This window comes from Nelumbo lutea, chromosome 7 (genome assembly GCF_056320005.1).
Source record: "Nelumbo lutea isolate HS-2025 chromosome 7, American lotus-T2T, whole genome shotgun sequence".
In the NCBI taxonomy this organism is placed as follows: domain Eukaryota; kingdom Viridiplantae; phylum Streptophyta; class Magnoliopsida; order Proteales; family Nelumbonaceae; genus Nelumbo; species Nelumbo lutea.
In genome coordinates this window covers 19,466,535-19,494,443 of record NC_142690.1, presented here as the reverse complement: position 1 = coordinate 19,494,443, position 27,909 = coordinate 19,466,535, and the positions used below count along the sequence as shown (strand labels likewise).

At 40.1% G+C, this 27,909-nt stretch overlaps 1 protein-coding gene across 2 annotated transcripts in view; it reads right to left on the bottom strand.

The window, feature by feature from the left end:
• The window catches only part of LOC148845486 (putative LRR receptor-like serine/threonine-protein kinase At1g56140), an 85,006-nt gene that overhangs the window by 22,604 nt on the left and 34,493 nt on the right, over positions 1-27,909 (bottom strand). For both annotated transcript variants that reach the window (XM_088954275.1, XM_088954274.1), the window contains 15 exons: positions 25,364-25,433; positions 24,953-25,024; positions 24,782-24,853; positions 24,546-24,617; positions 24,396-24,467; positions 24,231-24,302; positions 24,035-24,106; positions 23,886-23,951; positions 23,589-23,651; positions 5,151-5,195; positions 4,914-4,978; positions 4,009-4,397; positions 3,301-3,499; positions 2,974-3,153; positions 2,654-2,772 (listed from right to left, as the gene is read on the bottom strand). In XM_088954275.1, coding sequence (XP_088810401.1) covers positions 2,654-2,772; positions 2,974-3,153; positions 3,301-3,499; positions 4,009-4,397; positions 4,914-4,978; positions 5,151-5,195; positions 23,589-23,651; positions 23,886-23,951; positions 24,035-24,106; positions 24,231-24,302; positions 24,396-24,467; positions 24,546-24,617; positions 24,782-24,853; positions 24,953-25,024; positions 25,364-25,433 — 1,628 coding nt within the window. The remainder of the gene's footprint in view (positions 1-2,653; positions 2,773-2,973; positions 3,154-3,300; positions 3,500-4,008; positions 4,398-4,913; positions 4,979-5,150; positions 5,196-23,588; positions 23,652-23,885; positions 23,952-24,034; positions 24,107-24,230; positions 24,303-24,395; positions 24,468-24,545; positions 24,618-24,781; positions 24,854-24,952; positions 25,025-25,363; positions 25,434-27,909) is intronic.

Sequence of the window (27,909 nt, the reverse complement as noted above, 5' to 3'; positions counted from 1 at the left end):
ATACAAAAAAGAGAGACAATAATAAAATAAAAATGTAACAATAAAAAATTAAAAAAAAATAGAAATTTAAAAATAATAAATAAATAAATATTAATAATAAATAAATAAGATGAAAACGAGGCAAAAATAAAAATAAAAAATAGATAAATAAAACAGGGAGGATTTTCTTTTATGTTGGCTTGTTCTTGTGATTTGCTTTCTTGAGTATTATGTTTGTTGATTAATTGTTTATCCGTAATAATACTTGTTTGGGATGTGATGTGGGCCCCACCCACTGGACCCGGGAGATGGGTGCCTAACCCCTTCCCTCTCCCATCCGAGTCTTACCCGAACTGGTTTAGCTAGTGCCTCAGGCTATTAGATAAAAATGGTTTTGACGTACTTCTTGAAGGTCCCATCACCTCCATTTCCTCAACCAATGGGTGGCGACTCCAATTCAGCCCAAGTGAGCCATTTTCCACCTCTGACACTATGCTCCTTCCATCTTTAGCACCAGAGCTTGTGCATCCTCCTCCCACTACTTACATTGTAAGTTCTCCTTCTGTTGACTCACCCCCTCCTTTTTCCTTAACGTTGCTCCACCCATATTTCTTGTCCTCTTGATCGCTATGGTTTCTCCTCTAATCATAGATCCTTGTTTGTTGTTTTATCCTCTATAGACATTCAAAAGTCTTATTACCATGTCATGGTTGTTACGCATTGGAAAGATGCTATGGATGCAGAAATTCAAGCCTTAATGGAAAATGACACTTGGGACCTTGTCTTTCCTCCTCCAAATGTATCTATTATCAAGGTTCAAAGTATCGATACACTTTTGTCTATCGGCAAAAGATGTATTGGTACTAAAACATGTGCTTTTATATTTTTTTAGTTTTTTTTTTTCAAAAATTGGTTGTTATATAGGTTTTTAGATATTTTTATTAAAAAAAGGTTCCCGAACCACTTGTTTTGGAACCCAAAAGATACAACATGATACGCCCGATATGGGGTGTATCGTATCAAAATTTTAATCCTTGTCTATCATTGGTAGTAGATGGATTTATTCAGTGAAACTCAAATTTGATGGCACTCAGGACAGATACAAACCCCGTCTGGTTGTACAAGGGTACAAACAAGAGTGTGGCATTTAACTATGAAGAAACTTTTGCTCCCATGACCAAGATGACTACAGTTCATCTTCTTTAGGCCATCACTACTATTAGACAATGGACTATGCATCAGATGGATGTTAAAAGGGCTTTTGTTCATGGACACTTGTAGGAGACTATATATATGAAGACTCCCCCTAGGTACCATGATGGTTCCTGCTTGATGTGCTAACTAAAGAAATCTCTTTATGGGCTCTAACAAGCTTCTCGAGCTTGGTTTGAATGTTCCATTTAGTTGTTCTGGAAGTCAGTTTTCAATAGAGTTTTTCTAATTATTCTCTTTTCACCCTCAATAGGGCCCAGGGATTGACTCTTCTTTCGGTGTATGTGGATGATATATCCTAATCACTGGGGATGATGCGGATGGAATTGATAAATTGAAGATCCTTCTCAATAACACCTCCAAAATGAATGATCATGAACCAGTCACTATTTTTTGGGGTTTAGAAATTAAAAGCTCGTCTCAAGGGTATTTTGTCAACCAACAAAACTATGTTTTTGATGTTGTGTAGATAACCCGTCTTACAGACTCTTAAACAGGTTAACATTCCTTTGGAACTCAACCTAAAGTTAAGCAAAGATGTTGGTGAATTGCTCCTTGATGACATCTCTGTATTGGCAGTTTGTGGGCAGCCTTATCTACCTGTGACTAGACCAGATATCTCTTACGTTGTTCAACTAATCAGTCAGTTTGTTTTTGCTCCTTGACACCTCCATTGTTTCATCCGTTCTTCGGATCATTTACGGGGGACAATATCTCATGGTCTGTTTTTCCCATCCTCATCTACTTCTCTACTTAGAGGCAATGCTGACGTTGATTGGGCTGGCTGCCTTTAATACATGCTGCTCTACTAGCAGGTGGTGTATTTTCCTTTGTAATTCTCTAATCTCTTGGAAATGCAAGAAACAACAAACTATGTCCATTTCGTCCACAAAATCAGAGTATCATGCAATGTCCTCAGTATGCAATGAAATTATGTGGTTCAAGGCAACATTGGTCATTCATCCTCCATTCCTATTTTTTTCTGACAACAAGAGTGCCATCACTATAGCTTCCAATCCTGTGTTCCATGAAAGTGCCATATTTCTCTTCCCCATGTTTTTTCTGGCCTGCAATTGACAAATCTATTCATCAGATCTACGTCTCAGGCCAGGTATATGTTTCCTATTGACAAACTGATGCTTGTTCCCCAACATCAGTTTGAGGGGGAGTGTAGAGAAAAGGGGTAATTTTGTCTTTGTACTGCTCTATTGTATTATATTAGTGTAATACGTATACTGGAAATCTTTGTACCTTATTGTATTTTACTTCCTTATGTAAGGGCAGTCATGTACTTTTACTTCTTTTAATATGAAGTTATGCTTTCTAGGTTGGGTCAATTGATTGAGACCAATTGGACAGACTTGGAAGTCTCTGTATTTTCTCTCATCTCTCTAACCTTCTGGGTCAATAGGTTAAGTTATTCTATAATTCATTATGAGATTGGGAATTAAATGCAACATACCTTGTAAACTGGTCCAAATCCCCCCTCTCCTAGCTTCTTGTTGGGATTGAAGTCCTCTGTAGCATTTTTCAGTTCAGCATAACTGAATGTGTTTGGCTTGGGACCTATTGTAATAAACTCTGCGAATAAACACAAAGGTAGGTTATAACTTCAATCAAAGAGTTCTCTACATTTCTACCACTGTTTATCCACTTCATTAATAATAGTACAAAAGAAGATGAAGCCAAAAAAGATAAAACCTCAAAGTGTAGGGTCAATACCCCATTTAGAGTGATAATGTGATATTGTGAATCCAAAGAAGAAAATTTAGCATATTCTACCTTCTATGTCCTCATTGTTGCTTGACCTTTTCCTTTTCAAGTAAAAAACTATTACAATTACCAGCAGGCTTGCAATTACAACACCTACTACTAGTTCAACAATCAATCCCATCTTTTTCCTCGTGGCTGTGGCTGTGGCTGTGGCTGTTGGTGGAAAGCCACTAACAGTTGGTACGAAGTCTGACCAAGAAATGCATAATTAGTAATTTTTAGAAGAATAAAAGAATACCAGGTTCTTTTTTTTCTGTTTTGATCAGTAAAGAATATCAGGTTCTATGCATCCATTCATATTAAACCAGATTCGTCCATCAATTCCTACTACATTACCTGATGTTACAGCCAAGGCAGAGATAGAAGGTCCATAGTCACCTTGTCCAGGTATGCAGCAAGTACCTTTTCCAGCCCAGAAAAGATGAATTTCAAGAAAGTTCTCAGATACATTAGCTGTAAATTCTTTTTGAACGGCTTTGTTAGAGGCCCCACCTGCCTCTTTTCTTATATCAAAGCCTTTTAATCGTAGATTCCCCTACAAGATTAAAAATGTAGCTTTAACAACCAAGAAGGTATCTTGTATCATTATTCATCAAAAACAAAGTTATCTTGTACCATTAGGTATATATACAAACTAAAAGCACATCATCAAATATTCATGAAACCTAAGAATTTTTTCTATTTAATTTTGGTATTTTGTAAGATAAACTAAGAAATTTAATAATTGAAATATGAGTTCCGGATCCAACTAATGAAATTTTAATTGAAGATTCTCTTGTAATCTTGTAAGCTCCACCAAATATATTCCAATGAGAGAAAGGAAAATTTATCTATATACCCACACACACACACAATTTATATGGCCAAGCTATATTCTCATCATAATTTTTTTTAATGGATGGGTTCAACTAATTAGAAATGGGTTGGAATAATATGCAACTTTCTGGATTTTAGGACTTTTAAGTGACATACAAAGCAAAACATTACTAATTAGAAATAGTGACACTCAGCAAAGATTTCTTTGACAGATGTATAATTGTATACCTGTATATAAATGTCAAAAACACGCCTTCCAGTACTTTTCCAAGATTGTGAACTTGCATCACTGATTATTGTCTCTGCAAACCAAAGGCTTACTGTGTACTTTCCATTCTCCAAACCTAGGCCATAATATCTTAGTGATCCCGGAGATAGCCTTGACGTTTGGAAGAACTCAGTGGTTAAAATACCTGCACCTTCAATTTGTCCATCGGTGCTTTGGAAATAACTAGGCGTCTGTCTATCAACAAACAATCCAACATTGCTAACTCCCCATTTTTTGGTATCAGTTACATAATATGATGCTGGTCCAAGAGTTTCGTTTTCTCTCTCAAACAGTCGATCAGCAGGAGATACCATATCTAGACCACCACACTTGATTGAAAAGTTGGCATCTGTGAAAATAAGTTTCCATGGTTCAAATTAGTTCCAATATAGTGCACAAGAATAAATGTCAAGATATAGGTTATACCTGTCTACCACTCCATCTATGTCACTAATGAATGTTTATGAAATCAGATGTTCAAAGAAGAATCGAACAAATTTCTTGCAAGGTCTTTTACTAGATTATATGAAAAAATGTGCTATGCTGTTTGGTGTGATATTTGTTAATAATGCTTACTCAACTTTATGTTTCTCTCTTATTTTCTATCAAACAGAACACACCCTAAATGATCAAAATCTTTGTTGGCAGCCTAAAGTAGTTAATAATTACTCAAAAGTGTGGTTAGTTACTTTTCCCCAATTTCTTTAATAAATTTTAATATTTATAATACTAGAACTTAGAAAATGAGGAAGAACTTCCTTTTCACAGGCCATTTTTGTCTAGAAAAGTGAGTTAAACAACTACAGAAAAAACAAGAAATGTTGAGCATCATAAGAAAGCAATAAATATAAACTGCAGGACTTACAACGTGGAGAACCTCCATTGCATGGAAAATTTCGCTGAAGACATTCTAGACCTGGAGAAAAAAGACTTAAAGACATAACAATAATTTTGTAAGAATCAACAGTAATACTTTGAACATTTGATTTAGACTAGAAAATTAAAAAGAAAATTGGGCAAGACAGAACAATTAACGTATTTTCTTTGCAACACAACATTGTTAAAAATGTTTTTTAGACTGTTTAAAAATATAACAGCTCACCTAGAATTTGAATTGTCAAATATAAAATTGTTTGCAACCAAGTTCCTGCAAATTCCACCACAGGTAGGTTGCACTTAATGCCATGGATATATAAAATTTTATGTTATTAACAAGGGACAAGCATTAAAAAATACCAGATTCCATATTAATTCAATAAATTCCTTTCAACAACATTTTAGTATTGACATACTTTTCATGGTCAAAATTTCTTTCCAAATCTGGTTATAAGGTGTTAGAATGCTATAGTGTGTTCGGCTGATAGGGTCTCCTATTAGCCCATTCTTATGTTAATTTTATCTTGTAACTGGGCCTTTGCTAATGGGCCTAATCCTGTTTATGTTTTAAGTCTTCTGGTTGTCCCATTACTAATCAGGGGTATACCAGTAATTTTATTGTACTTTGTACTTCACTAATATTTAAATAAAGGCCTAGTCGACTGCTAACACAGTTCGACATTCTCAGCATCTAAGTAGTTCATCCTCTTCTTCACTACTTCGAGTTCAGCTTCTTAGTTTACATGGTATCAGAGCATTAGCTCCTTCCTGGTTTCAACCGGTGCACTATCTTCCCTTGCTACCTTCTTTCATCTTCTTCTTTCTTTCTGGGTTGCTGCAGTGAAGATCTAGGAGTGTAAGGGAACTCAGCAAGTTCAAACCTAGGGTTTTTCTTGGTTGTAGGACTCAAGGGAAGTAAGACCTAGAAGTAGATGTCCTACTAGTTTTTTTTTTTAGCAAGTAGTAGCTATTTGGCTACTAAGAGAGGTATGTACAAGACAGACCTAGTTGAGGACTGATTCCTGCAGTCTTAGCACTAGCCGAAAGGGGGAGGGCTTCCTCTACAATTGCAGCTTTGGTGCTCCAGCCAGATTTGTGCAGAACAGTGGTAAAGGCATAGACTCCTCTACAGTTGCAGCTTCGGCGCATCAGCAAGACCTTTACAGAACTGTGGCGACTTCAGTTACAGATCATTTCCAGGTTGGTTATCAGCCCTTCTTCTGGTATCAGCCCTACTTCAGCTCTGTGAACTGGTTTAGTTACAGACCTTCATTTGCTACTGTACCCGAACAGGTTTAGTCTACAGTGTGCTATCAGCACTGTGAACTCTGAAGTGAAACCTATTCGGTGTGCTACCAGCACTGTGAACTCTGTGACTATTTCGGCCAGCCCTAACCAGAACCACCTACAGCACTGTGAACAAACCCCTTGACCGAAGTTAGGATGTCATCACTATCTAGTGAAGTTCCTTCTAGAGATAACAGATCTGTTACAAGGTCCTCAAACCTGGAGAACCCTAATCTGCATAGCTTGCAGATTACAAGTGTGCTATTGGATGAGTATAACTTTAGAGAGTGGTCAGTCTCAGCAAGACTGTTCATTACCTCTCGTGACCTCATAGGCTATTTGGATGGAGACAAAAAGGAACCAGAAATCAGCAGCCCTGAATACATTGTGTGGCGCAAGGAAAATGCCACAGTCATGTCTTGGTTGTTGACCTCCATGACTCCTCGGGTGGCCAGAACTGTTCATCACTTCCCTACAGCTACAAAAATCTGGGAGAAAGTATCTAAGACATATGGCCAAAAGAAGAACAATACCAGAATCTATAGGCTGAACCAAGACATTGCAGCCCTAAGGCAAGGAGACATGTCTGTGGCAACATACTTTGCAACACTGGAAGGCCTCTGGGAAGAACTTGACCATCACCTGATTTGGGATTGGGAAAATGCAAGGGATAAGGAGAGGCATGAAAAGTAGATTGAGGAGGGCAGAGCCTTCAAGTTCCTGGCAGGCTTAGACCCTATATATGAAGGTGTAAGGTCACAGATTCTAGGGAGAGACAAATTACCTAAAATTCATCATGTTTACTACCTGGTGAGGAATGAAGAAGTAAGGAGAAAGGAGATGCAAGTTGATTCCCAGACACAAGCAACAGAACTATCTGGAGAACATTCAGCCTTAGTCTCCACTAAAGGAAACAGATTTTCAGACAAGAAAACCCTCAAGTGTACCCATTGTGGTGGTGAGAAACACATAAAGGATAACTGTTGGGTCTTGTACCCTCATCTGAAGCCAGCTGATCTGAGAAAGGACAAAAGGCAACATAAGGGCCATACGGCAAGTGGGAATCTTGCCACCAACAGCAGTAGTGACATCAGAGTACTCAGCCAGTGTCCTCCACCACAAAGCAGGTTGTTGATTCTGCTGGATCAAGTACCTTGGGCTTTACAGCTAGTGAGGTAGAGGTTCTCAGTCGGGCATTAACCCGTCTGAAGAACAATCATTTAGCTTCCACCTCTCTTGTCAAATCAGGTACAGCCTCTGCATTTAGTGCAACTAGTTCCATTAATTCTCTCTTGGGTGATTGACTCAGGGGCCACTGACCATATGACACACATGTCCTCATTATTCTCCTCATATCATTTGTTGTCTGGCCAGGATAAGATGAGAGTAGCTGATGGGTCACTCTTCACCATCTCGGGAAAGGGAGTGGTTGACCTAAGCAAGGATCTCTCTCTTAAATCAGTCTTACATGTTCCTAATCTTACATCAAATATGTTTGTTTGTTTCAAAGCTTACAAGAAATTTGAATTGCAGTATAACTTTTTTTCCCTCTCACTGTGTCTTCCAGGACAGATTGACGAGGAGAACAATTGGGAGTGGTCATGAGTATGAGGGCCTCTACTATTTTGATGCGGATGTCAGCTCAGCACTGCAAACTTCTGCTACTACTAGTCCAGAAAGTGTGAAGTCAAGAGCTAGGCTGCACTTGTGGCATGCTAGGCTAGGTCACTTGTCCTTTTCTTCTTTAGCTATGTTGTTTCCCGATTTATGTAAGGGAATTCCGAGTCAAAGTTTAATTTGCGATGTGTGTCAAATGTCAAAACAATGCAAATCAATGTTTGAGGGACTCAATCTCATGGTTGTCGTTTCCTGTGACCACAATATCATCTACATAAACTGCAAGTAGTGTCAGTGACGACGCCACCCTCTTGATGAACAGTGTATGATCTGATTGGGCCTGTACATAACCGAACTTCCCAAGAGCTAGTCTGAATCTGTCGAACCAAGCTCTAGGTGACTGCTTCAAACCATACAATGCCTTATTGAGCCGACAAACTTTCTTACCTGCCTCTGTATCATAGAATCCAGGAGGCAACTGCATGTAGACCTCTTCCTGCAAGTCCCCGTTCAGGAAATCATTCTTAACATCCATTTGGTACAAAGGCCAAGTGTAGCTTGCTACAAGAGATAATAGAACCCAAATGGTGGTCATCTTGGCTACCGGGGCAAATGTCTCCAAGTAATCTATACCATAAGTCTGAGTGAACCCTTTTGCAACTAGCCGAGCTTTGTACCTCTCAATGGAACCATCCGCATTATGCTTCACAGTAAATACCCACCTGCATCCAACTGGTTTCTTTCATTTGGGCAAGTCAACTAGCTCCCAAGTATTATTTTCCAACAGGGCATCCATTTCAACTTGCATTGCACCTCTCCACTCCGGGACTAATAGGGCTTTTGCACTGTTCTCGGAATAGGGACATCAGCAACAGAGGTGAGATAGGACCTGTAGGAGGGAGATAGGTGATCATAGGACAAAAACTGGGAGATGTAGTGGGTTGTAGATGTGGTGCAATGCCGTTTTCCTTTACGGAGGGCAATGGGAAGGTCAAGGTCATCTGCAGAGGGTGAGGTAGCAACAATGGAAGGAGTCTCTGTGGGCCCTAGGACTGTAATATCTGGACTTGGAGCCGCATAAGAGATTGTAGCTGGCTGGGACTGCTAATAACTAGGATCAATTTGCCTGCATCGCCTATGATAGACTCTAAACTCCCGATCCCTTTGACCACCCTCGCTACTATAGCCCTCATCATCAACTGGAATAGGTAAGGGAACAGCCCCAAAGGTATTAACCCTGTCCTCACTGCACTCCCCCTCCCCCTGAAGAAAAAGACCCAAATCTCCACGCTCACTACTCTCCCCCTGAGGAGAGACCCGAGAATAGTAGGGTGTCTCCTCAAAGAAAGTGACATCCATGGATACAAACTTCTTCCCTGAGACAGGATCATAACAACAATAACCCTTTTGAGTTTGTGCATAACCAAGAAAGATGCATTTGGAGGCCTTGGGTTGAAACTTGGAGTGATTGGGACCAAGAAGCTGAACAAAACAGGTACAACTAAATGTCTTGAGGGGAATAGTGAACAACTCCTCATTGGGGTATAGAAGGGAAAAATGAGGTTTCATATCAAGAACCCGAGAAGGAATCCGATTAATAAGATATACCGCCGTAAAGATATCATCACCCCAGAAGCGAATAGGGACATTGGAGGTAAACATAATACTTCTAGCCACCTCCAAGATGTGCCTATTCTTCCTCTCTGCAACCCCATTCTGCTGAGGTGTATGAGGACACGTGCTCTGGTGGATAACCCCATGATTAAGGAGGTACGATGCCAATGGCTTAGCAAATTATTCCTTTGCATTATCAGATCTAAGCACTTTTATCATGGCATCAAATTGTGTTAGGATCATTAGGTGGAAGTTTTGGGTCAGGACAGGCACCTCATCTCGTGATCGCATAAGATAAACCCATGAAAACCGGTGTGGTCAACAACAAATAGCAAAAAATACCTGTGCCCCCCCATAGAAGGAATGTGATATGGCCCCCAAACATCAGTATGCACAATATCAAAAGAACTATTACTCCTTTTATTACTCAATGAATAAGAGTTTCTACAATGTTTAGCCAACTCACAACTTTCACACTTCAACTGAGATGACTCAACAGACTCAAACAAAGTAGGAAACAGACTCTTCAAGGACCGAAAAGATAAATGACCCAATCAGTTATGCCACAACATAACCGGACTCACAACTTGAGAAACAAGTAACTTCTTATCCACCGACTCTTCCCGACGAGAACTCTCCCCGAGCAGATAGATCCCATTCGTCTCACAGCCAGTCCCAATCGCCTTCTTCGTCTCCATGTCCTGAAAAACACATCGGTCAGGAAAGAAAGTTACTGAGCAGTTCAAATGTTTGGTAATGCTACTGACGGAAAGGAGGTTAGTATCCAGTTTAGGAACATGCAAGACAGAGGACAAGGATATAGTATTTGACAGTTTGATGTCACCCTTGCCAGAAATAGGGACAAGAGAGTCATCAGCTATAGATACTTTATCCCTACCAGAAGATAAGTGATAAGTAGTAAACAAAGAGGGCAAACTAGTCATATGGTCAGATGCACCTGAATCTATTACCCAACACGGTTCAGTAGTACCTGGAGCGGAGGCATGGTAGGCTGAGGCTCGAGTACCTGACTGTGCAAAGGCCGATGTAGCCGGAGCTGATGATGACTGCGGTAACTGAGCTGAACTCCCAACTTCCTTCTCCAATTGTATTAGAGCTACCCGAACTGCAGCTAAGGTCTCTAATGGTGTGCCTCTCGTGCTAGATGAGGATGCTGAATCAGTAGTCGTAGCCACATGAGCATTACTCCTTTTATTTCTCAACTTTGCCGGGACCAAATGTGGATGCAGCTTCCAACATGTTTCTTTTGTGTGTTTAGGTTTCTTGCAATGCTCACACACCACATTCCTTTTATCTTCCTTCTTTCTGTCCCTCTCTGAATCACCCTCTGTTTTGGGTTTGACAACCACCAAGGCAGGTGTAAGCGGCTGAGGTTGCATCATGACTTTCCTCCTGGTCTCTTCACTGTGCACTAAGGAGTATGCCTGAGAGAGGGTCACACTATCTCTGGTCAAGATCTGCCGCCTCACAATATCATATTCTGAATTCAGTCCTGGCAGAAACTCAAACACTCTGTTTGTCTCAATGTGCTTTCTATGTATCTGAGAATCTTTGGGACTCTCCCACTCAAGAGTCTCTAAGTGATCAATCTCATGCCACAGGGATTGTAAGTTAGAGAAATAGACCGACACCGGTTTCTCTCCTTGTTTAAGGGCATTCACCTCACATTTCAACTCATATGCTCTGGCAACATTAAGGGGTTGGGAGTAAGTCTCTTTCATCACATTCCATATCTCCTTGGTTGTCTTTGCCCATAAATAATTTCGGTTGATATGGGGCTGCATTGAATTACAGAGCCATGTTATAACCAAGTAGTTTTCTTGGACCCACTTGGTATACATAGGGTCTCCCTTGGAAGGTTCTGCCACATTTCCCAAGAGATACCCTACTTTGCCCCTTCCCCCAATAGCCATCAGGGCTGATTGGGCCCATTCCAAATAGTTTGATCCATCAAACTTTACGGTTGTAATCTGAAAACCTATCTCAGAACCACCACCATAACTGTTGTTCCCAAAACTGCCTTCTGCCTGATTCTTAAACTCCATTTCAGTCAAGAACCAGAAGTATCAAAGATTATGGTTACTACAGTCAAAACCAGCACTAGAAGTCCCAACAACAGTCACAAAATCAGTAGAGAACCAATCTGTACTCACGATAGATGTGCATGAAATATATATAAGACTGATCTGAAATCAATAACCACACACAACAGCAACAGTCCGAACTGTTTTCACCCCTTCAAAAGTGTTCAAAACCCCAAAAGAAAACTGAAACACAATTTGAAGAGGAATCTGATATGCTGAAGCCAATTTGAGGTTTTAATCAGTCCTAAGAGCCGTACGGATAAGGTTTGTATTAGGGTTAATATGAAACCCTAAAATTGATCAATGTTGAGGAGAATTCTAGGGTTTGCCACAGGAATAAGATCACAAGTTTCGGCCTAATACTAGGGTTTGCCGTAGGGATAAGACAAAACCCTAGAGAAACCCTAGAGAATAGAGAGATAAAACCCTAGAGTAGTTCGGCCACCCTTGTTGGATAGGTCCAACCTATCTTTTCTGATGTTACTTCTCTCAGAAAGTAAAAAACTTACAGTAGAATGCAGTTCGCTGCCTACCAAGGTTACCCGAACCCTAGCCTTCTCTGATTCTTCCTGATCACCAACTTGCTACAACTGTGACACTTCTTCAAACAGCTACTAATCCTCTGGAGATCTCCAAGAACCAGTCAACGAACTCTGCTTTCTCAACTTCCAGCCTTAGATGGTTCTCATGTGGACGGTTGGACTAGACTCACATGAGAGAACTTGGCTCTGATACCAACTAGAAGTTCAAGACTGTTATCAGTCTTGAACCCTAATGAATCTCAGGATCGAAGATAAGAAGGAAGAAAGAGGAGAGAAGAGGAAGAGGGAGGAGAAGCAGTAGAACACAAGGGTTGAAAGGAGGAGCAGAAGCTTAATGTTCTGCCGCCGCCACTTTAATTAATATTTATAAGTTATGCTCATTACATGGAAAGGACAGATCTGCCCTTAGTCTTTACATAACAAATAGAGTAAAACAAAGGCTGAAATAAATAACAACTGAAACAACTAAATGACCAATAGCTAACCCTAGGCAGACTAGAACATCTTCTACCCTACGAACACAGTGGGACCGTAGCTGTGGGGTCCACATCAGTGTTCTCTACACGATTAAAACTATAAAATCTTTATTTTTTGTGTGAAAACTAAGAATTTAACACCCTAATATGGGCTTGTTTGGGCTGGCCTCAAGGGGTGCAGCACAGGGGTCCAGGGGCTCTAGCCGCTAGACTCAAAAAAAGGAAAAAGCATCAAATTTTTAAAAGGCGCACGCCTGGGCTAACTTTTGAATGGGCTGCGCCTAGGACCTGGGCGAGGCGCCTACCCTAAAATGCACCTCACCTATGCGCCTAGCCACACCTTTTTAAGTCGTTGTTCGTCACTGCTTTCTACTATACAATATCTCACTGTATTATAAGAAATAGGAGGGACTTTTCAACTTTTCATAAAAGCGATTCTATTATATAGAAGCATAGTTTACACTTATTCTAACAACATATTGAAAATACAATGGAAGTTAAATCTTGCACAGTTGGGATGAAAATGTTGTATTCCAAGACCACTATATTCATGCTATAAATCTTGTAAATGATGAACAAACCTTTTTTTATAAGTATAATGAACAAACCTCTTGAAAGAATGGTAGGATCCATCTAATGGACGCCAGGAAGGGTGCGGAATGGATGGGCGAATTTCAAAATTTTCCTACCTTCTCCCAATTGGGAATCATATTCCCTAAATGTAGAAAACAATATTCAAGGATTCTACTTGAACCATAATCAAACCAGATCTGAACCAAAAGGGAACAGGAAGGAATATACCTAATCCAGAGAAAAAATATCTCCCAAAGTTGGTGTTCACACCCAAAGATGATACCAAGATCCGCTCCTGCTGAAGATGACACAGCTGTGGATGAAACGGAACAGCAGGGTGCGTCCTACACACTGGATCCTTCGCAAGAACCCACTGGAAACTCTGAACACTGAATCCTTTTTAGTCTTATCTGCAAGACTGATGTCAAGAACTAATTTCTTGACTTTTTTATCCCACAAAGATCGAATCTTGCAAGAGGGGTTGGTGGCGGATGGAGGAGAACTCCTGGGACGAAGATGGCTGAACAGCTTTTCATCTCTCTGGAGTTTTTGAGATCTAATCTCTGTATGCAGAAGACTTCTCTCTTGAGAAAACTTGGTTCGAAATCTGGTACATTCGAATTAACTTTCTCCTCCTTTCTTCTTGATTAAGAAATCCTCCTAATTAGGAGTTATCCCAATCCAAATCAATATTTGGATAGGGGATAATCTTAATCCTATCTGCAGATTAAGTTAATTTACTCCTGATCTTATCAGGAGGTTGGAGGTTACTAGATTCAAATCTGATTTGAATTTGGTCTCCCAGAGTGGATAAGGTCAAAAGCCCAATCCTTTTTACTAAGATTGATCTCAGATTCGCCCCATAGATGGGTGATCATATCAGCCCAGCTCGTAATGGGCTTTTGGCCCATTAAGTGTTCAGTGTTTAATTAGTTTCTGCTGCACAGTTGGGCTTCTTTGTATGGCGTGGGACCCAAGCATTGATCTACACACCAGCCACATGGGTTCGGCCCAACCTTTATTACAAGGCCCAGCCGAATTCATTGAAAAACTTAGTGACCCCCTTGAGCCCATCACATGGACCCTATGGGCCCAACACTTACATTAAGTGGTCCCTGGGCCAAGCCATCTTATAAAAACCCAAGGACTGTGGGCAGGTGCAAGATTAGCCCATCAGGTATTATCCTAAATGGTCTTACACTTAACCTCTCAGCCCTTAATGATCAAGCACTGCCCGACAAGAGAAGACATCTCCCTCGGCTGCAAGGAACAATGCCGCACTCTCTACTCACATGGATCCCGGGAATTAAAACCTTTTGCAAATCTTTTGAAACCGTACATATACATTTATATATATATATATATATTAATTTTGCATAACAAAATTCCAACGATTGAAATCAACTACCGGCAGTTTGGTTTCCATCAGAGAGAGTGCATTCCCGATCATTACCATTGTCCGACAAAGGGGCTGATTCTGTCACTATGATCACTCACTCAGATGAAATCTCAAGCTGCCCCAACATGTCCAGGTTTTGACCCCCACTAAAAATCTCACTGATTGACATATCAAAGACAGCCCGATCTGACACCTAGTGAAGTGTCATAATCGAGTCCAGGGGTCAGGTGTAACTTTCCAGTTTTGCCAATTTGTCTCCAAGGTCTAGGGCAATACCGGAAATCTGGTCGGGTTCAAGGGTTCAAGCAAACCCATACTGCATGTGCCTTGGGTCTTACCCTGATGGTCGAAACAAGCCATCCCAACACTTGGTGGCACATCAATATCAGCCTTGGCAGGATAAATCTCCCCAGACTTATCCAATGGCTGTGAACATTTAAAACTAACACAAGTCTCTATAAGTGTCCAGTTTTAGGGTCTTACACAGAAATATACTAAACAACATGAATCAAACATGTACTTTGTTTATTTACACTAAATGTCAAAAGTACATCAAATTGGATTGAAGCTAAGGGCATACAAAACTGTCTAACACCTCTATGCATACAAAGGCTTGTCCTGGCCTACCTTGGCCTGGACGCCGCACGGGTATCTTCCGCTATAAAACTACCCCTGTGACAGTTGGTATCAGAGCAAGTTGGCTAATTGCAGTAGCAGTTGGTTTTCAGTAGATTAGCCCAGAGCCAATTGAAGCGGTCATTACGACAAGTAGCATTTTGTGTGGTGCGGTCCCTAGAAACTTCCACCCATGATCGAGCAGAATTCAGATCAGGCCTGGTAAGAGCCCATTCATTGTTCGTGTCCCCATTCCAATGACACTAAAACAGCTTCCCTTGCGGGGGGCAGACGGATTGGTTGTTGTCCTCATGCGGGGCAGACGCATGAGCCTTGATAGGAATGTGGGTACACTGCCCGAGCAGATTGCTTATCTGGCCTAGCAAGAGGCCATTCGTTGTTCGCGTTCCCATTCCAATGACCATAAAACAGTTTCCCATGCGGGTGCAGACGCATTGGTTGTTGTACTCATGCGGGGGCAGACGCGTGGGCCTTGTTAGGAATGTGGTTACGCTAGCTGTTGGAGCATGGCGGCCCTACACTAGCAAAGTTTCAGGTAGACATGCTCAGTTTTCAGGTGGATCACTTGCAGCAGCAGAAGCTTATCACTAGGCGAGTGCATATTCGGCAACTCATGGGTAAAAGTTGCCACCACTCGCAGATATTGCGGTCAAGTCTCCTTGAGGCAGCAGCATTAGGGCCCCCTCGGATGTAGCCCAAACCATCGAGGTGAAGCATAGTTTCGAGGGCCGTGAGAGCATAAGCCATGACTAGGTTTGAGTAACCCGCACAGGGCGAGGTGAAGACCGCAGACCAGCATGGTGAAAGGGTACACTCAGCATCCATCGCCAACAGCGGGAGTAGACCTATTAGCATGTTCGGTAGCATCACTAAAAAGCTACCAAGAAGACGGTTGAGCCTTGAGGTAAGATGATACATGGGGCGGACCTCCGCGAAGCACCACACACATTTTTTCGAGGGCCCTTCTTTCACAGTTCAACGGCATAGCCATTGCGCGGTTTGAGTAACCTCGACACTGGGGGGTGAAGTCCAGGCAGGCCGGCATGGTGAAATGGTTCCGTCCCCACAAATGGACACCAATATAGGCAAGACCCGGGTTGGCCAGGCGAGCCCTGGAACTGGCAGAAGAGTGGATGGCGAGGGACTCAAACGCCCACTCACAGAAGAAGTCATTGTCGAGGACGACGATGAATTGAGTGGGGGAGCCTATGACGATTCAACACAGGCTTAGCCTTGCCTACACTTGGCAGGCTTACGTTAGGGACATCACCGTCACTTTCGCCTATAAGATTTTTGGGAGAACTGATGTCATCTTCAGGCAGACCACCAAAAGCTTAGCGTACTCTTTGAGGAGGGGTGGTCGACCTCCTTGGGTGTCTAACCTTGGCACTCCTAGACCATCATCATCCCCTTGCGGGGCGGCCCTGGTTAACGGCTAGCATGGCTACCAGGGTTCCTCATGGGCGCACACTTGCTCATGGGGACAGTGTTGGACCGGCACTACACTACCGATACTCAAGGGAGGCTTGGCATGCGGGCTTGGCTCAAGCATGACCCTTCACCACGCCAGCCCCTTGTCCAAGCTGAGTGAGCTATCCCGTTGCCTCTAGCGCACGGGTGTGTTTCGGCCCAAGCGGTTGCCTATCATCATGGCACACAGGTGCCTGTCATCATCGGCATACGGGAGACCCTTTACATCGGTGCCAAGTCACCTCATCGGCGCATGGTCGCCTCTCATTATGGTTGTCCCCCTTTAGCACGTAAGCGACGCCTCCCATGGACCGGTCTGAGCCAGGAGAGTGCCCCAGCCATTGGACTTGAGGTAATGATCCAGTGCTACTGACTTTGGTGGAGCCATCCCATCGGGCTGTAAAATAAGAGTAAACAGAGGAAGAAGAAGAATTTGTTATATTATTCATCAATCTCGTATGTATATATACAAGTTACAAATTCTATGTTAGGAAAGTATATATTAGGAAAGAAGACTAATCAAATTCCTACAAATCTGTCCTACAATCAAGGTAAATCATATCTCCCTAGTATTTACTTCCTATTTTAGTTATACAGTCTGTAACATCATATCTCCCTAGTATTTACTTCCTATTTTAATTATACAATCCGTAACATCTTCCTATTTTAATTATACAGTCTGTAACACTCCCCCTCAAGCTGGAGCATAGATATTAATCATGCCCAGCTTGTTACAAAGATAATCAACCCTAACCCCTTTAAGAGCCTTCGTGAAGATATCTCCCAGTTGTTCTCCTGTTTTCACATAACCTGTGGAAATCAAACCTTGCTGAATCTTTTCACAAACGAAATGGCAATCAATCTCGATATGCTTAGTTCGTTCATGAAAAACAGGATTAGATGCAATGTGAAGAGCAGCTCGGGTATCACACCACAACTTGGCTGGTACTGAAGTTTTAAGACCTACTTCAGTCAGAAGCTGATATATCCACATTATTTCACACATAGACTTGGCCATAGCTCTATATTCCGATTCTGCACTCGAACATGAGACAACATTCTGCTTCTTGTTTTTCCATGAAACTAGATTCTCTCCAACAAATACATTGTTAGACAGTCTTGTATGCCCTTAGCTTCAATCGGATTTGATGTACTTTTGTTATTTAGTGGAAATAAATTTAAGTGCATGTTTGATTCATGTTGTTTGGTATAATTTTGTGTATGACCCTAAAACTGGACACTTATAGAAACTTGTGTTAGTTTTAAATGTTCACAGCCATTGGATAAGTCTGGGGAGATTTATCCTGCCAAGGTTGATACTGGTGTGCCACCAAGTGTTGGGATGGCTTGTTTCGGCCATCAGGGTAAGACCCAAGGCACATGCAGTATGGGATTGCTTGAACCCTTGAACCGGCCCAGATTTCCAGTGTTGCCCTAGACCTTGGAGACAGATGGGCAAAACTGGAAAGTTACACCTGACCCCTAGACTCGATTATAACACATCACTAGGTGTCGGATCGGGCTGTCTTTGATGTGTCAATCAGTGAGATCCTTAGTGGGGGTCAAAACCTGAACATGTTGCGGCAGTCTGAGAATTCACCTGAGTGAGTGGTCATAGTGACAGGATCAGCCCCTTTGGCGAACAATGGTAATGATCAGGAATGCACTCTCTCTGATGGAAACCAAACTGCCGGCAGTTGATTTCAATCGTTGGAATTTTGTTTTGCAAATATATATATATTATATATATATATGTATGTATGTATATGTACGGTTTCAAAAGATTTGCAAAAGGTTTTAATTCCCAGGATCCATGTGAGTAGAGAGTGCGGCACTGTTCCTTGCAGCCGAGGGAGAGGTCTTCTCTTGTCGGGCAGTGCTTGATCATTAAGGGCTGAGAGGTTAAGTGTAAGACCATTTAGGATATTACCTGATGGGCTAATCTTGCACCTGCCCACAGTCCCTGGGTTTTTATAAGATGGCTTGGCCTAGGGACCACTTAATGTAAGTGTTGGGCCCATAGGGTCCATGTGATGGGCTCAAGGTGGTCACTGAGTCTTTCAGTGAATTCGGCTGGGGCCTTGTAATAAAGGTTGGGCCGAACCCATGTGGTTGATGTGTAGATCAATGCTTGGGTCTCACGCCATACAAAGAAGCCCAACTGAGCAGCAGGTTGGAAACTAGTTAAACACTGAACACTTAATGGGCCAGAAGTCCATTTCGAACTGGGCTGATATAATCACCAGTTCATAGGGAAAATCTGAGATTAGTGTTAGTAAAAGGATTGGGTCTTTGACCTTATCCACTCTAAGAGACCAAATTCAAATTAAATTTGAATCTAGTAACCTCCTGATAAGATCAGGAGTTAACTAACTTAATCTGCAGATAGGATTAAGATTAACCTCTATCCAAATACTGATTTGGATTGGGATAACTCCCAAAATATTGGGAGGTTTCTTAATCAAGAAGAAAGAGGAGAAAACCCCAGCAGAAATATCAGATTTCGAACTGGGGGTTTGAGGAAGCAAGAAACACATCCTGCAATCTGAGATTTGATCTCTCACAGACTCCAGAGAGAAGAGACAATTCTGCCCTCTTCGTCCCTGGACTTCTCCTCCTTCAGCCACCGCCACTACCTGTTGGAAGATTGGATCTTTGCAGCAACAGGAAGTCAAGAAAGCAGTTCTTGACAATAGTCTTGCAAGAAAGACAAAAGGATTCGGTGTTCAAGGTTTCCAGAGGGTTTTTGTGAAGAATCCAGTGTGTAGGACGCACCTTGCTGGTTCCGTTCCATCCACAGCTGTGTCATCTTCAGCAGGTGCGGATCTTGGTTACTTCTTTGGGTGTGAACACCAACTTTGGGAGATATTATTTCTCCGGATCAGGTATAGTCCTTCCTGTTTCCTTTTGGTTCAGATCTGGTTTGTTTATGGTTCAAGTAGGATCCTTGAATAATGTATTCTAAATATAGGGAATATGATTCCCAGTTGGAAGAAGGTAGGAAATTTTTTTTTTAAATTCGCCCCCATTCCGCACCTTTCTTGGCGTCCATTAGATGGATCCTATCATTCTTTCATACACAATAGCTTGAAGTAGACCTTCGATCTTCCTTGGATCCTGCCCAGTCATCATCTGAAAAACATTCAATTCTAGTATGATCATGATTGCCATACAAAATTCCTCGCCCAGGTGCTCCTTTTAAGTAGCACAAAATTTGTTCTACAATTGTCCAGTGATTAACTGTTGGAGAGGACATGTATTGACTCACCATACTAACTAAATACGCAATATCTGGACGAGTTACCGTAAGATAATTCAACTTTTCAACCAATCTTCTATATCTCTCAGGATCTTCAAATAATTCACCATCTTTTGTGAGCTGCAAGTTAGGAATCATTGGAGTGCTACATGGCTTAGCTCCCAACTTTCCCATCTCACACAACAAGTCAAGTACATATTTCCTTTGAGATAAGAATATTCCCTTCTTGCTTCTTGTTACCTCAACACCCAAGAAGTATTTCAACATTCCCAAATCTTTGGAATGAAACTGAGTGTGGAGAAAGGATTTAAGGGATGAAATAGTATCACTCCCTGTAATGACAATATCATCCACATACACAACTAACAAAATGATGTCAGCAGCAATGTGCTTGAAGAAAACAGAATGATCAGACTTACTTTTCTTCATACCAAAATTCTCGACTGCCTGACTAAACTTTCCAAACCAGGCGCGAGGACTCTACTTCAACCCGTATAGAGACTTATGAACATAGCAAACTTTCCCATACTCCCCCTAAGCAACCAAGCCAGGCGGTTGCTCCATATAAACTTCTTCTTGTAGATCCCCATGAAGAAAAGCATTTTTGATGTCTAACTGATGAAGGAGCCAATTATAAGTAGCTTCCATAGAAATAAACAACCTGACAGAAGATATCTGTGAAGAGTAGGACAATAACATCTATAAACACGAGAATACCCAAGAAAAACACACTTCAAAGATTTTGGATCTAGTTTGATAACCTGAGGACGAACATCCCGAACAAAGCATGTACACCCAAATACCCTAAGCTCAATAGGAAATAGTGTTTTATTTGGAAACAGAACATGATAAAGAGTCTTACCCTGAAGGACAGATGAAGACATATGGTTAATCAAAAAACATGTTGTGGAAACTGCATCAGCCCAGAAAGGTTTAGGAACCTTCATTTGAAATAACAAAGCTCTTGCGGTTTCAAGAAGGTGTCTATTTTTTCGTTCAGCAACCCCATTTTGAGATGGTGTATCTACACAAGAAATTTGATGAAGAATGCCATGCTAAAGCATGTAAGTTTGAAAGGATTCTGACAAGTACTCCTTAGCATTATCACTTCTCAATATTTGTAAAGAAACATTAAATTGAGTTTTAACTTCAACACAGAAAGCAGAAAAATGAGAAAACACCTCAGAACGATTTTTCATTAAATATAACCATGTCATACGAGAGTAATCATCAGTAAAAGTAACAAAATACTTAAACCCTGTTTTGGACTCAATTGGACACGGACCACAAACATCTGAATGGACTAATTCAAAAGGAGCATCAGCTCGTTTATGTCTAGGACTCGAACTAAGACGATGGTGTTTAGCAAACTGACAAGATTCACAATTTAATGATGACAAATTCTGAAATTGAGGACAAATTTGCTTTAACACATGGAGAGAGGGGTGGCCCAACCGACAATGTGCTTCAAAAGGGGTTACAACTCCAGAATAGGCTATGGATCTTGCAACTTGTGTATCAAGGATGTAGAGACCTCCAAACTCATGTCCCTTACCAATAATCTTTTTCGTTGTACGATCCTGAAATAAACAATAATCAGGAAAAAATGAGACACAGCAATTAAAGGTACGAGTGAGTTTGCTAACAGAAATTAAATTAAATGATAACTGAGGTAAACTAAGAAGATATGACAAAGGAAGTGATGGTGTTGGACTAATTGTGCCAGACCCAATAACACAAGATGTTGACCCATCTGCTAAAGCAACAGGAGAGGTAGATTTATGTGACTGAAAGGTAGAAAACAGACTTGAATTACCTGCTCCATAATCAATGACCCATTTTGAAGAGGAGGAAACAAGACATGTATTGGGTTTACCTGACTCGATGATGGCAGTAACAGGAGTAGATTGAGGTTTCAATGATTCTTGGTACTGAGCAAATTTGGCACATTCATCTACAGATATCATAACAGACTTCTCAGAAGTATCTGTGGTGGATGCAATATGGGCTGACTGAGTTTTCTTATTCTGCAACTTCCTGCAATCCCACTTCATATGTCCTGGTTTATGACAGTAATGACACTATCTCTCCTAACTCCTGTCCACGAGTATTAGTATTCCTGTCATAGTTACTTGACCTACCACTACCACTCCTGTATTGTTGTCTCCCTGATTCAGATGTATTATTGCGGCTGACAAGGGTACTACTAGGTTGAACAGGTGGAGAACATTCTGTACGAAGGACCCTACTGAAAGCATCTTGTAGAGAAGAGACCTCTGAACTGGAAAGAAGCTGAGATTTAGCAGTCTCAAATTCAAAAGGTAGGCCAACTAAAAAACTCATAACAGCCATCTTTTCTCGCTGAGCTTGTTGAACAGTCACATCAGTACTAAACAGAAGCAACATATTAAGTTCTTCATATGTTTTCTTGAAATCCATGAAATAACTTGTAAGATATCTATCGCCTTTGTCTGCCCTGTAAAAGGCTTTGCACACATCATAAATGCGGGAAATATTCCCCTTTCCGGAGTACAAGAACTCTAGATAGTTCATTAATTCCTTAACAAATCCACAGTGAGTGACTAAACCAACCACCTCACTTTCAATGGAGTTGTGTATCTACAAGAGCAAACGGGCATCCTCCCTCAACCAAGACTTTCTCGAGTCATCATTAGGAGGGTCATCAGTCAAATGGTTATCCATAGCAATACTCAGCAAATATAGTTGAACAATTTTACTCCAATCCAAATAATTAGAGCCATTAAGCTTATGCTCAATTATTTTTTACATCACTGGAATAACATTCGACATAACTACTAATTTCTTGTCTGCCATAATCTCAAAATTCAAATAAACATAATATTTTGAACACCGAAAATCAATCAGAGCACACCTGTTGAAAACACCAGAATGGATATGCACGTAACAAAGCACAAATATGTGCTATACAGGACGAGGCGAGCCAAAAGACAACGACCAAAAAAAAAATTTCCGGCGACAGATGTGCCTCCACGTGCCGGCACGTGTGACTGTAGCAGAATCTTCAGGCGGTGCATGAGACACATGCGCAGGGCTGCTGACTACCAAACTTTGCAGAGACTAGATGCTTTGACTGCTCCAAGGAGGTGACCTGAAACACCCAGAAATTTTCCTCTGCCTACTGTTTACTTAAAACAAAAGGGCAGGCAGAGACTAGATGCTCTGATACCATGTAAAATAAGAGTAAACAGAGGAAGAAGAAGAAGAAGAATTTGTTATATTATTCATCAATCTCGTATGTATATATACAAGTTACAAATTCTATGTTAGGAAAGAATATATTAGGAAAGAAGACTAATCAAATTCCTACAAATCTGTCCAACAATCAAGGTAAATCATATCTCCCTAGTATTTACTTCCTATTTTAGTTATACAGTTTGTAACATCATATCTCCCTAGTATTTACTTCCTATTTTAATTATACAGTCTGTAACATCTTCCTATTTTAATTATACAATCTGTAACAGTTTCAGATGGAGAATTTTCAACTTAACAATGCTTTCATGGTACTAGTACTGTGAAACATACTTCTTTCCTATAAAACCTACATTTTTGTTCTAGTCATATGCAGAAGATATGATCTAAATATTTGTTAGAATTAAGAAGTGAGTGGAAAAGAGAACATTTTTCAACTTCTTCATACATACAGTTGTAAACCTTGTGTCACCCATGAAGGAAAGTTTCCCGATAATCCATTATACGATAAGTCTCTGTATACAAAACATATTAATAATAATTAGCATTTAAATTATAGCCTTTATATAAACAATTATTACACATGCACAAAACTTTGACCCACCATTCAATGATTACTATCGTGGAGATTTGCCAAAAAAATCTCATAAACGAGTTTGGTAGTCCAAATCAACAAATCATTTGTTTAGAAAAATATTAATCAAAATTAAATATTTTGAATCTAATATAAATAAATCATCTTGACATACATATTGAGGAGTTTTGTACTTTTTTGAGGAGGAAGTGAACCAGAAAGATTGTTGCTTCCGAGAAACCTAACAATAAATAATAAAATACCATAAATGATACATTTCATGATCTTCACAAAAGAATGGAGAAGAGTATCCATGCTACTTACAAGAAAGAGAGAGAACTCAAATTGAATAAAGAGCTTGGAATCTGGCCAGTTAAATTGTTGAAGCTCAAATCCCTATAAAAAAGATCAATCATTAAGTCAATGTTAAAACAAGATTCATCAATGTACTATACTTTCACCCATTTGCAAGAATAATCAGTTTCTTCAATACAAACTATTGAAGAAAGTGGCAACTTACAATATTTGCAAATTTTGATGCTTGCCAATACCAGATGGAATAGTACCCAAAATCATATTGTTTCTCAAGATCCTATATAAAGCAAGGAATCATCTTAAGCTGGAGAAAATGAATATAAAAAATTAAAATATATGTATCATTGCACAGGTTCGAAAGGTTTCTTACAATGTACTTAAGACCTTCATATCCTTAATGAAATCCAAGGTTGAACTTGCATTAGACAATTCACTTATTCGCCTATATATGATATTATACAGTGGTTATCAGTATAAAGATGAGTCTAAATCAAATTTAATTAACAAAAAGAGTACTTACAAATCTAATAATGAGGTCAATTTTGAATAACTTTTTGGTATTGGACCTACAAAAGAATTGCCTTGGAGTCTCCTACATTAACACATTCAGCTTTATTAAGAAAAAACTTGCTGAATATAAAACTAAAGAAAACTAAAAGGTAAGAATCAAGTTATAAGTAACATATAAAATTAATAAGTTTCTTATCATATAGAGAAAGATTATGTAAAGGAAAAACAAGCAAAATCTAATCTTACAAAGTTTTAAGCTTTGTCCAGTTCCCAATAAATTCAGGTAACATGCCCGTAAAGTTATTATCTGATGCCCACCTGACATCCAAATATTTTGTGGAAAAGTGATAGATAAATTTGAAACACTAAAGAACAAAACATGAAAAGTTGAGCATGGTCATAGTCACAATCTCTTACATAATCCGTATGTTTACTAGGTTACCAAATGTTGAAGGAATTTCACCACTCACCCCAGAACTATCCATGTATCTGTCAAATTCAAAAAGAATGTAATCAAACTTTAGCTAAAACATTTCTTCCCTTGATGTCTAATTTACTTCCTATTTCTTTTATTTGCATAATGTATTGAACCCTGGAATTATAAGATGGAAACACATAACTATCAATTTTTATCTCTCAATGGGTTGAAATATTTACTTGTTTCACACCACCTTTAAGCCATCTATGTCCCAAATTCTTGACTACAAGGACCTTAGTTTCATCATTAGCAATAAATAATATGCATAATGCTTTTTGACACTACTTTAACTATATATGAACTTTTTATTGTTACAGAAGGTAATGCTTATACAAACAATTACGACTTACATCTCTTCGAGTTTGACTAAATTCCCAATTTCTGGAGGGAGTGACCCAGAAAAATTATTTGAACCAAGCCCTGTATGAAACAAAATTACCAAAACAATGATTTTTAGTATGCCAAGTTAAAAATCTTATGGTTCTATTATCATTTTATCTTTCCTACAATAGAATTATGGAACCAATCAATTGTATTAAAGTCGAGTTATCATAAACTTGTGAATAATTTTAGTTTTGTGCAGTTAAAATTTTTCAACCATATGGAACATTCAAAATAATGGAGATGGACCATGTTTAAGGTATAGCAGTGCTTCACTAGCTATGAGCTTTTACATGCCTAATGTGCTTTCCCTAACGTAACAACCCAAACATAAATAGATTATTTGATGATTATTTAGGCTATCTAAGACCTTGGGAGGATTGGCCTTCTTTTTTGTACAAAGTGGCCACTCTCAGACTCAAATATGTTCTCATGCTAATTAGCTGTGAACATTTTACCACTGTACGGGCAACTAACAAGCCAAAAATAAATATTAAATTATATTCTTAAGAAAATAAGCAAGATGAACATGGATACAAAACTTAAACCTCATACTCTGAATCAATACAACAAACTTGGGTGGCTAAAATTAAGAAATTAGTTTAGCTATGTAGAAGAAAATTTTATATTTGAAGTGGATAAGATCTTCAATGTCCATGATTTTGGGGAAGGGGTGATCATAGGCCAGGCCGGGTTTTGACTGCGTGTTTTTTTTTAATCAGTAACAGAAATTTTATTAAAGAAACAACACACAGCAATTACAGCCTCTTAGGGAAGGGATAAACTCTCTTAACCCTTCCCAAGGATAAGCATAATAATAGAAAAAGCAATTACAAACAAGCTCAGAATGAATGGACTCTTCCCACCCCTTGTTTGGCTAATGCATCTGCAAAGGAACTTGCACTCCGTTTGACCTATCAAAATCTTACTACCGTATCCCTAGATAGCCATTTGAACTTCTGTTTTTCATTTGCATAATTCCATAGCCCAATCTCTTCTTTTTCTAGCTAACCAATAACTACTTTGGAGTCGCCTTCAATAATTAGACTGTTAATATTTAATTCTTTTGCTCTTTCTAGACCTTCCAAAGCAACCAATACTTCAGCCCTAAGAGAGCCACCTACACCAATTGATACAGAAAACAAAGCCAGCACTTGCCTTTCTTCATTTCTGAAAACACCTCAAATACCCAAAGGCCCAGGGTTACCTTCACTGTTTCCATCAAAATTGAGCTTCATAAACCCTTCAGCTGGTGAAGACCACAATGGGCTACAAGCATCTTTCCATGGAGCTGATTCTGCCACTACCTTCCAACTATTCAACAGCAGCCCTGCTAGAATGTCCTCAAACAGTTTCAGTATCTTCACCCATGGCAAAACTCTAGCTGTAACCGCCTCCAAAACAGCACTTAAACTCCTTTCCTTATCCTGAAACACTCTTTGGTTCCTTTCTTCCCAGACTGTCCACAAAATAACAGCTCTAGTGCACCTCCATAGAACTTTTCCCCTCTTCTTCAAGCTACTAATAATCAAAGCAGCAAAAAAGTTTTGTATGTCCAGGGGGGGAATCCAACGGGCAAGGAATAACAGTTCTCACTATTAGCTTTACACAAGATGCACCAGTTAGGGGACAAGCACAATGAAGGTCTTTATCTTTGAAGTAAATCACTGGTATTAATCTTACCCAGAATAGCTTCCCAACAGAAAGCCCTTATTCTTGGTGGAATTGGCTTTCCCCACACTTCTTTAGCAGGAAAGAAGGAGCCTAAAATAGGAGAAGGTAGAGTCAAAGCTCTAAAAAAGGAAGCACAGGAAAAAGAACCAGAAGGGGTTAAGGTCCAAAATCTACTATCTCTACTAGATGGGTCCAAAGAGATTCCTAGGACAATTGTGATCAAATCCAAAGCTTGGTTCAATTCTAATCTCTTAAGACCTCTCCTAAAGCCCAAGTTCCAATCAAACCCTGAGTCTGAGTCAGAAGGAATCTAAAAGGAAGAAATTGGCTCATTCTTAAAATCAGAGATAGCAAACAAAGTAGGAAATTGGACTTCAGAGCTGACTCACCCACCCAAACATGTTCCTAGAATTTAACAAGGTCCCCCGAACAAAAATTGTATCCAACAAAAGGTGGAAAGAGGGGAAGGACCGCACGTATAGCCTTCCAGGGAGTACAAGTAGCCTCAGCCAACACTCCAGCATCCCAACCATCTGCCGACAGCCCATGAATGCTAATAATCACTTTAGCCCACAATTTATCCTTGTCCTGAGGTAGCCTCCATCAGCTCTACTCCTACACACCATTTCCTAGTTGACTCTATTATCCTTCTTCTCCTCCCCAGGCTCCCACAAAAAAAAAATCTCTCATTAACTTTTCTAGCCTCTTGCCCACACCCACTGAAATTTTAAAAACTGATAGAAAGTACACTAGTAAGTTTGCCAGGGTAGATCTAATCAAAGTTATTCGCCTTCCCAATGACAAATAGTTCTTCCTCCAGGTGGCTAACCTTTTAGTGAAT